The sequence below is a fragment of the Dendronephthya gigantea genome, unplaced genomic scaffold (genome assembly GCF_004324835.1).
Source record: "Dendronephthya gigantea isolate DGI-Jeju-01 unplaced genomic scaffold, DenGig_1.0 000115F, whole genome shotgun sequence".
Taxonomy (NCBI): Eukaryota; Metazoa; Cnidaria; class Anthozoa; order Malacalcyonacea; family Nephtheidae; genus Dendronephthya; species Dendronephthya gigantea.
This window is the reverse complement of record NW_021163125.1, coordinates 136279-148003: the sequence shown is the minus strand read 5'-3', so window position 1 is coordinate 148003 and position 11725 is coordinate 136279. Positions and strand designations below refer to the sequence as shown.

Here is an 11725-nt window from a genome sequence, read left to right as displayed (position 1 = left end):
TTAAAAGGCTGACTTTTACTTCAAATATTTTGGGGTCCAAAAAATGTGTGTGTGGGGGGGGGGGGGTAAAGTCAGGATTGAAGGTGCTGGTTTTCCTTAAATTCTCTTTTAAATATCAGAAACTAGTTATAGTTCATAATTTTAATTATCTATATAGAGATTATAATATTAAAATGTCATAAAAAGCAGTAAGTGTCATTACAAAGGACGCAGTAGACTATGAAGGTATATCATTAGGTATATCTGTAGACTATGCTATACATACAAATGGAATAAGTTTACCAGAAGTTTCACTCACATACTCGCTCTAAACGGGCTACTAGTTTGTTAAAAAACATACACATGATTGTTTTGAGATGTTAATGAACAAGAATTATTGAAGAATAGTAATCGACCGTCATCCTTTGCAATTATTATTGGTAACATCTTGCCTTGAAAGCGATCCACTAAGTGTCTTGCATTTTCATTAGAAGGGTAAATTAGCAAATAAGTTTAAAATTTCGCATGGATTATAAACAGAAATCTAGATTTTAATGCGTGGAATTTGACCTTGATTTGACCACGCAAAGCATGACGGTAGACACACAATCCTTGAAATATTCCTTGTATCAATAAACACCGACAAATACATCCTTTGCACTCTCCCAGCCATCTTCATAGGTCGCACGCCGCATACGGAAGGACCAGGGCACGAGTATGAACCGACTATATAGGCATGTGCTAGGAACCGATTAGGGCGGTAAAAATTGCCCAAATTACACTACGACTGCACAAACTATTGCCGAAAATTATATAGTCCGTTTATTGAGATGTGCAGTTCACAAACATTTATAATTTATACAATGATTATCAGGTTAACTAACTGTTCTTTGTACAAGTTTGTCTAGATTACTAGATGATCCTCTCCTGAGTAGAGCTAAAATGTAGCACACATGCGCACAAAAAATGGATACAATGATAAATATGATTATGTTGATTTACTCAGTTCAACAACAAAGGAATACCATGTTGTAAAATTCAGATAATTCTTTTCCTTACGAACTCGTCGTTCATAATGTGAAAATATTGGGAGAATTTCTCATAACATTGCTTTCCTCTCCGTAAAATAGTTCTGTATCAATCTTTATTAATGAAAGAGTCCCACAGCGCTTCCTCAGCATAAGGTCTCTTATCAATCTTGTGACGAATCAACCACGACACAAACTTTCGAGCTTTACGATCACCAAGTTTCTTCAGATGGACAGAGTTTCCTTTCAAAATATTTTTTGTTTGATCTAACTTGGATCCAAAAGGGTGTTCACCTTTTGTTAAAATGAAAAAAGCAATCATACCCGCTACCTGGACATCGATTTTTTTTGAAATGACCTTTTCTTCTTTGTCTATTGCTTCAATTACTTCTGTTGGCATCCATCCGTGAGTGCCTTTAGCGTCTGTTTCAACTGTAGTTTCATCGTCTTTTAGCACGCGGCTTAATCCAAAATCTGCCAGTTTCATGCGACCCTCGATACCAGCCAGGACGTTTGATGGTTTTAGATCTCTGTGCAATATACCTTTACCATGAAGAAATTCAAGTCCTGATAGAATTTCCTTAATCATTCTTGGACCACGCTCTTGTAGATGTTCAATACTGGATGCACGAACAAGTTCCCTCAAGGTTTCTTCGCAAAGATCAAGAATAAGATATATGAAGGTATCGTCACGGTGAAAATGTCGATAACTCACTATAAATGGTGAGTCGCTTGTTTTAATAAGATACATAATTTCCCTTTCGTTTTCAGCTATTTTATCAGACTTTTGTACCGTCATTTTCTTAACAGCAACTTCAGTCCCATCTTTCATGAGACCAACATAGACACTTGAATATCCGCCATCGCCAATTCTGAATTGCTTGTCGGCGACAAAAGCCTGCATCGGAATGCCAATCTTTGAAAAAAAGATATAAATATTTCACAGTGAGAAAAAAAAAGCAAGAACACATTCACAGTTTAAAAAGTATATTCTCAACTTCTAAATATCGAAACCTCAAATCAATACTATATTTGCAACTGATTTTAACAGAAAGACATAATTCGAATGCAAATCTTGTATACGTTGTACACAATAGGCTTATACGAGCCGGGGCGGTGGAAGCTGCTGCTTGAGCCCTTCCCCCCCGGGGTGTTTTCGTTCATTCTTTCAGGAAAATATTCCGGAATATAATAATAGTCTTTATTATATTGCACGCGGTCTCGTGACTAAAATGGCGTGCGCTAATTGGTTCTTTGCCGGTCTGGAATCCCCATTATTATACCGTTGCCGTAGTAACCGTGCAACTCTCATATTTTTGAACTAAAACAAGCTTGCACTTTCATTTTTGACACGAAAAATATTGACGGAGAATGGACGAAGAAGGGCATTATTTGGTACATGTGAATATTATATTTATTCATCTTTGATTTTTATCTATATTACTGTATCATTCTTATTTAACGTGTAAAAAACAAAGTTTTCGAAGCCGCTTCAGTCCTTGCTTGGCGACTGGCTGGCGAAAGAGCCAGCAATAATGCTGCAGCGCATTGTATTTAAATAAACTAGAAATACATGCATGCAAAATCGCCTCGCCTGAAGTAACCAACCTATATTTCCATTAGTGAAATTCTATAATACTCGTTTTCGCTGAATGATCGAAGTCGTATAAGTAAAATCCTATATCAAGTACAATTAGTCGACTCTCGAGCTATCACATTCAACTATAATCGTAATTCATTAATTGTGCTACGAATAGTTTTAAATACTACAACGTTTGTTGATAACTCTACAAGTTAAACTTACGAAATACTTGCATGCTTTAAAATACAAAATCTACCTATTTACCTGTTCAAAAACACTCGTAGATTTTTCACCATGTATTTGAATCAAAGTTTTTCTATCCGAAAGCATCATTTACTTTACATTTTAATCAATTTTCCGAATGAATTTTTCCGTATATTTTCAAAACCATCCAAATGAAAAATATTTTTAAAAAAGTTTTATAATTCAAAATATCAGTTATGCTGACGCGAACCAAAATTTTAATTTAGCCAATCGCACGCTCGCAAACGTTTGCTGGTTACCAGTTTTAACTCTTTTTAAACCACGCATGCGCATAACTTACAAAAACGCCCAACGTCCATGGCATAATGGCGGACAACTTTCATTTCGCATTTGCATTCCCGGGCGTAATTAAAATCTCCGGGCGGAATTAGTACCCTCGCCCGGTGCTTCGCACCGGCTCGGGGATAAACTAAATACTGTATGCCATATAATAAATTCCTTATTAACCGAATACGCTCGGTCCGTAGCTATTGGAAAAATATCAGACCTCGGTCTTTTATGTACAGACCTTGCTATCGCTCGGTCCGTACTGTCAAGACCTCGGTCTGATATTTTTCTAGTACGGACCTTAAATTGGGTAATAAGTGATATATATTCTACAGGTTGTATAAAAAACATAACCCCTATTGAAATTTTTTTTTTACGTATTACTATTATTTTGCTAAACCTAAGCATGCGTGAAATTGAAAGCGAGACGCCTAATTTGAAAAATTAAACCTAGGAATCCGAGGTTAGTGCAAAGTTCTCTCTAATACCTAAGCAACCAGACTTTTGTCCCACATAAATGGGTCAGGTAAACATAGTAATTAAAAATGCAACTTAACGTATAAAGAACAGGTTAAATGTTAGCCTTAATAAAACGGGAAATTTATTGCTAATATTTTGTTGCTCAATATTACAGGATACGCAAATATGGCAAAAATTTCACGCTACCGTGGTCAAGCTATTTTTTCAGCTTACCCTGTTGGTGACTTAGAGTAGCAACATCACAATATTCTTTTCAGAGATACACCAATGTAGAAAAGCGTTAGAATGAAAAAATTATACTCAAAAGTACTCAAATTACGTTAGCCACGATAATAATTTTCATTACTACTCCGGCATGAGGGACGGAGTTGAAAATTCACCTAAGTTTTGTTTTGTTTTTGTTTGTTTTTTGTCTTAGTACTTGAAAAGTGTACGTGACCGTATTTACTACGTCACAGTTTTGTCTCCCAAAAGTTGTGGTGCACAACTCAAATCTCTGAATACCGATGCGCGATTTGATTTCGCTCGCATGATACGGCAATTCCTCCAAGAGGAACAAATAAACCGTTCTTTTGATGCTTTTCGATTGAGTTTAGATTTAATTGGGGTAGGAATATATTTAACACATGTGGATTCTGGTCCTATTTTACTAATATCGCTGCTATTTCGCCGTTTAACAAGATGTGGTCGTGTATGGGCGCGTTGACACGTCGGGGCAAATTCCACCGTGTAAGACAAAGTGAACGTATGATGCGTTTATTTACATTTTTAAACAATTGAACTTCTATACTTTTTAAAGTACGATGTGCTTCTGAATGACTAGATCGAACAACATTTAGGTTCGCAAGGCATCTAAATGAGTATGAACTGTATTGTTTATGTCCAGAAGCTTTATATTGAAGACTGGTACGTGCGCGGCACGCCGGAGTTTAATACGCCAGAACAGGCGTCTTGAATTATATTTTGAAGATTCATTCGATTTTTGCGTCCGAAATGTTTTAAGCAACGCTTAGTCCTCGTTTCTTTACATTGTGAATGTAATTTAATTTGAGCACGCAAAGCATTATGCTTAACACACAATCTTTAAAATATTTCTTGTATCAATAAACACTGACTAAATACATCGCATGCAATGTCGCATCCATCCCCATTATAGTTCACCACCGTACCAAACTCTGCGAATTCATGTGCGACGGCACATGCGCCATCTTTAGGGGGCTAAATTCCTTTAAAACAAAACCCACACCACGGAAAAGCAATAGTTTAATTTACAGCAACGGTAAGATTCCTCAATATTTTTGTGAACTTTGCAAAATGGATAGAGAATTAATAAATAAAATAAGTTAAACTGATGACCCAACTAAAAAATGACCATAAACATGAACCACGACTACCTCCCGGAAAGTTTACTCTATGACTGACTCACTCAAATTTTCATCAATCTGCACAATACTGCAAAGAAATTTTGCACTAAAAAGGTTTCCTCCAGGAAAAGAAAAACAAAACAAGTGGGCCAGTTGTGTAAAACTAATTAACTACATTTTGCATAGTTAAATCCTAGTTAACTCAGAAATACACGACTCTGACTTCTGCCCTTAACTACAGTTAGAAGTTAACTAGTCTTTTATACAACTGGCCCCTGGTAGTATGGTGGTAAAACGCTACACCAGCTGGTGTAGAAAAAATTGATTGGAAAATTCGGAAGACAAAATTTTTTTGCGCAAACTTTGCCTCAGCTCCCCTCCCACCAATTGAAAGGGGCCCATCACGCCATTAGTTGTGTAACCTACCCAATCTAACATCTTTATACTCATCTATATATATATATATATATATATATATATATATATATATATATATATATATATATATATAAATATATATATATATATATATACACCCATTTGCAAAAACGTTGGCCGCAGATAGATAGATAGATAGATACTCGAAGTCTAATTAGAATTGCATATGAATACATTTGCATGGGATTTCAATCATATTACACAACATAAGCAATTCTAATTAGATTTCGGGTATCTATCTATATATCTATCTGCGGCCAACGTTTTTGCAAACGGGTGTATATATATATATATATATATATAATATATATTATATATATTATATATATATATATATATATATATTTATAGGTATGGTTTGGTGCGCATCTGAATGGTTAATCTTTGTTTTGTATATCGCGCGAGTTCCGTAGTCGCGGTTTGGTACGGAGTTGATTATGTCACCGATTTGCTGCAAAATGCGCGTCATCGAGCTGCGATGTCCTTTGTTTCTAAACATCCCCATAGCCTTAGGTTATATTATCTCTTATAATATTGTTAAATATTACCTCTTCTAACTGGTTACAGTTCGTAGTTTTCAACTTCTTAATTTTCTCAAGATGTTTTACGGACCTGTTAAGGATAGTTGTAATTTCATCATGCCCAAGGTGAATGCTCCATTCAAGAAGATTCATTTCTCGCCCTTTAACAATGATCGTTTGGTCTCTCCACATCGCGATGTCTTTCTCATAGAGAAGATTGACCAAGGCGACGAAATTATTTTCAACAGCTATTTGGAGGAGTGCAAAGGCAGCGGGGCCAACATCAGCACCCTGTTCAACTAAATACTTGACGGTTACTAAATCACCAACACGAAGAGCATGGTGCACGACTGTCCCTCCGTTAGTATCATTGGCATTTACATCAGCACCGTTCTCGACAAGATATTCTACCATTTCTAGCGAACCTTTTACAACAGCTCTGTGCAACACTGTCCATCCGCTATTTTTTTTTCCATTTACATCAGCGCCATTTCCCACAAGATATTTTACCATGTCTAGCGTACCTTCAAAAACAGCAGAGTGCAACACTGTCTCCCCGTCATTATCCTTGGCATTTACATCAGCGCCGTTCTCGACAAGATATTTTACCATTTCTAAGTTACCTTCAGTAACAGCAGTGTGCAGCACTGTCTCCCCGTCAAAAAGGTATTCTACCATTTCTAGCCTACCTCGATTAACAGCAAGGTGCAGCACTGTTTGCACTGTTTTCCCGTTACTCTCCTTACAATTTACCTCAGCGCCCTCTTCAACAAGATACTCTACCATTTCTAGCGAACCTTTCACAACAGCACTGTGCATGACTGTCCATCCGCTATTCGTTTTTCCATTTACATCAGCGCCATTTTCCACAAGATATTTCACCATTGCTAGCGTACCTTCAAAAATAGCAGAGTGCAGCACTGTCCACCCATCGGTCTTTTTGCCATTTACATCTGCCCCCAGATCAACAAGATGTTTCATCGTCTGTAATGAACTATAGGAAACAGCACAGTGCAGTGCTGTCCAGCCGTCCGTAGTATCCTTGCTGTTTACAACAGCGCCATTTTCAACAAGATATTTTACAACTTCTGGAGTAGATTTTGCAACAGCAGCCTGCAGCACTGTCCACCCGTCAGAACGCTGGCCATTTACATCAGCGCCTTGTTCAACAAGATATTTCACCATTTCTAGAGTACCTTCAGAAATAGCAGAGTGCAGTACTGTCTCCCCGTGAGTATTCTTGGCATTTACATCAGCCCCCTTCTGAACAAGATATTTTACCATTTCTAAGGTACCTTCGGTAACAGCAGAGTGCAGCACTGTCCCCCCGTCATTATCTTTGCCATTTACATCAGCCCGCATTTCAAAAAGATATTCTACTATTTCTAGCCTACCTAGAATAACAGCAAGGTGCAGCACTGTTTTCAATGTTTTCCCGTTAGTCTCCTTACAATTTACATCAGCGCCCTTCTCAACAAGATACTCTACAATTTTTAGCGAACCTTTCACAACAGCACTGTGCAGGACTGTCCATCCGCTATTCTTTTTTCCATTTACATCAGCGCCATTTCCCACAAGATATTTTACCATATCTAGCGTACCCTCAGAAACAGCAGAGTGCAGCGCTGTCCCCCCGTGAGTATTCTTGGCATTTACATCAGCCCCCTTCTCGACAAGATATTCTACCATTTTTAGCGAACCTTTTCCAACAGCACTGTGCAGGACTGTCCATCCGCTATTCCTTTTTACGTTTACATCAGCGCCATGTCCCACAAGATATTTCACCATTTCTAGAGTACCGTCAGAAATACCAGAGTGCAGTACTGTCTCCCCGTGAGTATTCTTTGCATTTACATCAGCGCCCTTCTGAACAAGATATTTTACTATTTCTAAGGTACCTTCAGTAACAGCCGAGTGCAGCACTGTCTTCCCGTCGTTATTCTGGGCATTTACGTCAGCGCCCTTCTCAACGAGAGAGTTAGCTATTTCAAGCTTACCTCTTATTACAGCACTGTGCAGCATTGTCTCTCCGTTAGTATTGATGCTATTTACATCAGCACCTTGGTCAACGAGATATTGAACAATGTCTAATTTACCAAATGCAATAGCGCAAAGCAAAACTCTCCACCCGTCAGCATCTGTTCCATTTACATCAGCGCCATTTTCGACAAGATATTTTACCATTTCTGAAGTACCTTTAGTAACAGCCGAGTGCAGGACTGTCTTCCCGTCATTTCTCTGGGCATTTACGTCAGCGCCCTTCTCAACGAGAAAGTAAGCTATTTCAAGCTCATCTACCATTACAGCACTGTGTAGCATTGTCTCTCCGTTAGTTTTGATGCTATTTACATCAGCACCTTGGTCAACGAGATATTCAACAATGTCTAATTCACCAACTGCAATAGCGCAAAACAAAACTGTCCACCCGTCAGGATCTGTTCCATTTACATCAGCGCTATTTTCGACAAGATATTTTACCATTTCTAAAGTACCTTCAGCAACAGCCGAGTGCAGGACTGTCTTCCCGTCATTTCTCTGGGCATTTACGTCAGCGCCCTTCTCAACGAAAAAGTAAGCTATTTCAAGCTTACCTCTTATTACAGCACTGTGCAGCATTGTCTCTCCGTTAGTATTGATGCTATTTACATCAGCACCCTGGTCAACGAGACATTGAACAATGTCTAATTTACCAACTGCAATAGCACAATGCAAAACTCTCCACCCGTCAGCATTTGTTCCATTTACATCAGCGCCATTTTCCACAAGATATTTCACAATCTCTAGCGAACCTTTTACAACAGCTCTGTGCAACACTGTCCATCCGTTATTCTTTTTTCCATTTACATCAGCGCCATTTCCCACAAGATATTTCACCATTTCTAAAGTACCTGTAGAAACTGCAGAGTGCAGGACTGTCTTCCCGTGGATATTCTTGCTATTTACATCAGCGCCATTCTCCACAAGATATTCTACCATTTCTAACAAACCTTTTACAACAACACTGTGCAACACTGTCCTTCCGTGAGTATTCTTGACATTTACATCAGCCCCATTTGCCAAAAGATATTTCACCATTTCTAAGTTACCTTCAGTAACAGCAGAGTGCAGCACTGTCTTCCCGTAAGTATTCTTGACATTTACATCAGCGCCCTTCTGAACAAGATATTTTACTATATCTGTCCTGCCTTTAGAAAAAGCAGAGTGCAACACTGTTTCCCCGGTAGTCTTCTTACAATTGACATCAGCGCCCTTCTCAGCAGGGCAGTTTACTATTTCTAAAGTATCTTGAGTAACACACAGTGCACAGTGCAGAACTGATTGCATTTCAGTTCTGTCATTAACATTAGCACCATGTTCAACAAGACATTCTATTATTTCTAGTGTGCCTTTGAAAATCGCATGGCGCAGCACCGTCCATCCCTTACTATCCTCGCTATTTACATTAGCGCCCATTTCAAGAAGATATTTTACCATTGCTGGCGTACCTTCAGTAACAGCAGAGTGAAGCATTGTCCAATCGTAAGTGGCATCCTTGGCATTCACATCAGCGCCCATTTCTACTAGATATTTTACAACTTCTAGCGTACCTTTAGAAATAGCATCGTAAAGCACCGTCCACCCGCCATTGCGCTTACTATTTACATTAGCGCCCATTTGAACAAGATATTTTACCTTTTCTAGCGTACCTTTAGAAACAGCATCATGCAGCACTGTCCACCCATCGGTCTTTTTGCCATTTACATCTGCCCACAGTTCAACAAGATGTTTCATCATATCTAATGAACTATAGGAAACAGCATAGTGCAATACTGTCCAGCCGTCTGTAGTATCCTTGCCGTTTACAACAGCGCCATTTTCAACAAGATATTTTACAACTTCTGGAGTAGATTTTGTAACAGCAGCGTGCAGCACTGTCCACCCGTCAGTACCCTGGCCATTTACATCAGCGCCCTGTTCAACAAGATATTTCACCAATTCTAGCGTACCTTCTGTAACAGCAAGTTGTAGCATTGTCCCCCCGTCTGGATTCCTAGCATTCATGTCTGCACCGCATTGTTTAACTAAGTACTTGACAATTTCTGTGCAACCAACATAAACAGCATGATGTAAGGCAGTATTTCCCGAATCATCTTTACAATGTATATCAGCCCCACAATCTTCAACGAAATATTTCACAATTTCTAATGACCGAGACTGTATTGCATCCTGAAGAACTTTGGATTCGTTTTGAAAATTATGTTCAGGGCCATATTGAACAAAATACTTAACAAGATCAAATAAACCATTTCTCGTCGCTATCGACAAAACGGTTTCACCATCTTCGTTGTTGGAATAGACGTCTGCTCCATGTTCAACTAAATACTTGACAATTTTCGGATCTACTGGACAAAACTGAAAAGCACGACAAAGAATCGTCGTCTTCCAACGATCTTCTTTGTTTTCACCACATTCAACTTGCTTTTTTATTTCATCCCAAAATTTCTGTTTTCCTTCTTCGCAGACATTTGTGCTTCCACTTGCCTCTTTCTTCTTCTCAATACCTACATAATTATTTAACATTAAGATGAACCATTACATGAAAAAGAAGGAGGAAAAAAACAAAAACCAGGCATTGCCGAACGAAATTTCATTGCGGGTGAGATCCCTGCAACAATCTATTCACATTCCGGCCCCTAGTTTCTGTGGTCAAAACACGCGCGCATAACTTTTAGATTGCATTTAAATTTCAACAATAAAGGCCTTTAACAACAATAAAGGCCGTTTAGGGAGAAAACGGCTGAAAACTGTAATATCTATAACTTTGTCTCCCGAACAAGGCCTAAAATCCGCTCACGTCAGGGATTTATTTCGGGGAGTCATGCACCTCCAAGAGTCTTAAATTTTAAAAGTGCAGGATAAATACATATTTTAACACATGCATAGGGGACTTTGGCGAAATGTGCCTTATAATTATATAGTTTTTCCTTGAGCACGAGCTACATTGTACAGGTGATAAGAAGGTTAAAAATGTGTTAACAGGTTATAGGGTAGAAAGTTAAATTATTGAATAGGCTGAATGGTTCCCACGGGATATTTATTATTTCTGACCTTCCACGGGAAAACGTACGTTAACGATATTTCGTTGAAACGGCAAAACGAACGGATAACGAACGGGTAGTGAACGATCTGTAATAACGTTTCAACGAACCCAAAAAACGTTTTGACGAATTCAGCTAAAAATGTGAACGTTTAAAGTCGAGAATACGAACGGATAAATAAACGTTCAATCTGAAGCCGTTTGAACGATTTATGTTTATGAACGGTTTTAACGAATTAGTCTGAACGCCTGTTGCGCGTATGATTGACGCAAGATATTTTTGACTAATTAAAAGAATAGGAAATATTTTCAAACACCTAACATGTGTTGGCGCAAGTATGCGTGTACATAAATAGCTATACCTTCATTTTAATGTTTAACTAAGATTATTAGCTATACTACCTAAATCACAATATTTTATACTTTATATACATATATATATATATATATACATTTGCATTTTGCATCAAAATTCGGGTTAATCGTTAGAACGAAAGTCTTCAGTGATTAGTACAAATTATCATCGTTATGTCAAATTAATTAGCGCAAAGATCAAGTTGTTTACAGATGATAACCAGACATTAATACAGAATATCGCATACGCAAAGTTCGTTTGTAATGCGAACCAGCGTAGTAACGTGCATGTGCTTGCATGCTGTCAAAACGTATTTGGTATAAATAGCCTACTACATATATATACATATATATATATATGTATACATATA

The 11725-nt window shown here is 38.1% G+C and overlaps 2 protein-coding genes across 2 annotated transcripts; both read right to left on the bottom strand.

The window, feature by feature from the left end:
- Positions 1–1116: 1116 nt before the first annotated feature.
- On the bottom strand, positions 1117–6535 carry LOC114535279 (serine/threonine-protein kinase/endoribonuclease IRE1-like). The gene is made up of 2 exons (XM_028556651.1): positions 5951–6535; positions 1117–1923 (listed from the first exon to the last, which is right to left on the bottom strand). Exons 1-2 carry the CDS (start codon positions 6533–6535, stop codon positions 1117–1119), a joined length of 1392 nt encoding a protein of 463 aa, XP_028412452.1.
- Positions 6536–6581: 46 nt separating this feature from the next.
- LOC114535278 (serine/threonine-protein phosphatase 6 regulatory ankyrin repeat subunit A-like) lies at positions 6582–10483 on the bottom strand. The gene is made up of 4 exons (XM_028556650.1): positions 8119–10483; positions 7921–7983; positions 6677–7713; positions 6582–6608 (listed from the first exon to the last, which is right to left on the bottom strand). Exons 1-4 carry the CDS (start codon positions 10481–10483, stop codon positions 6582–6584), a joined length of 3492 nt encoding a protein of 1163 aa, XP_028412451.1.
- Positions 10484–11725: the final 1242 nt, after the last annotated feature.

Excerpts from the sequence above, each read along its gene's own strand:
- LOC114535279 (XM_028556651.1), bottom strand. The coding sequence starts at position 6,535 with ATGGTAAAATATCTTGTCGAGAACGGCGCTGATGTAAATGCCAAGGAT. Across the intron at positions 1,924-5,950 it reads ACTGTAACCAGTTAGAAGAG|ATTGGCATTCCGATGCAGGC; the intron begins GTAATATTTAAC and ends TTTTTTTCAAAG.
- LOC114535278 (XM_028556650.1), bottom strand. The coding sequence starts at position 10,483 with ATGTTAAATAATTATGTAGGTATTGAGAAGAAGAAAGAGGCAAGTGGA. Across the intron at positions 7,984-8,118 it reads GCACTCGGCTGTTACTAAAG|GTGCTGATGTAAATAGCATC; the intron begins GTACTTCAGAAA and ends TCGTTGACCAAG. Across the intron at positions 7,714-7,920 it reads GCACAGTGCTGTAATAAGAG|AAATGGTGAAATATCTTGTG; the intron begins GTAAGCTTGAAA and ends ACGGTACTCTAG.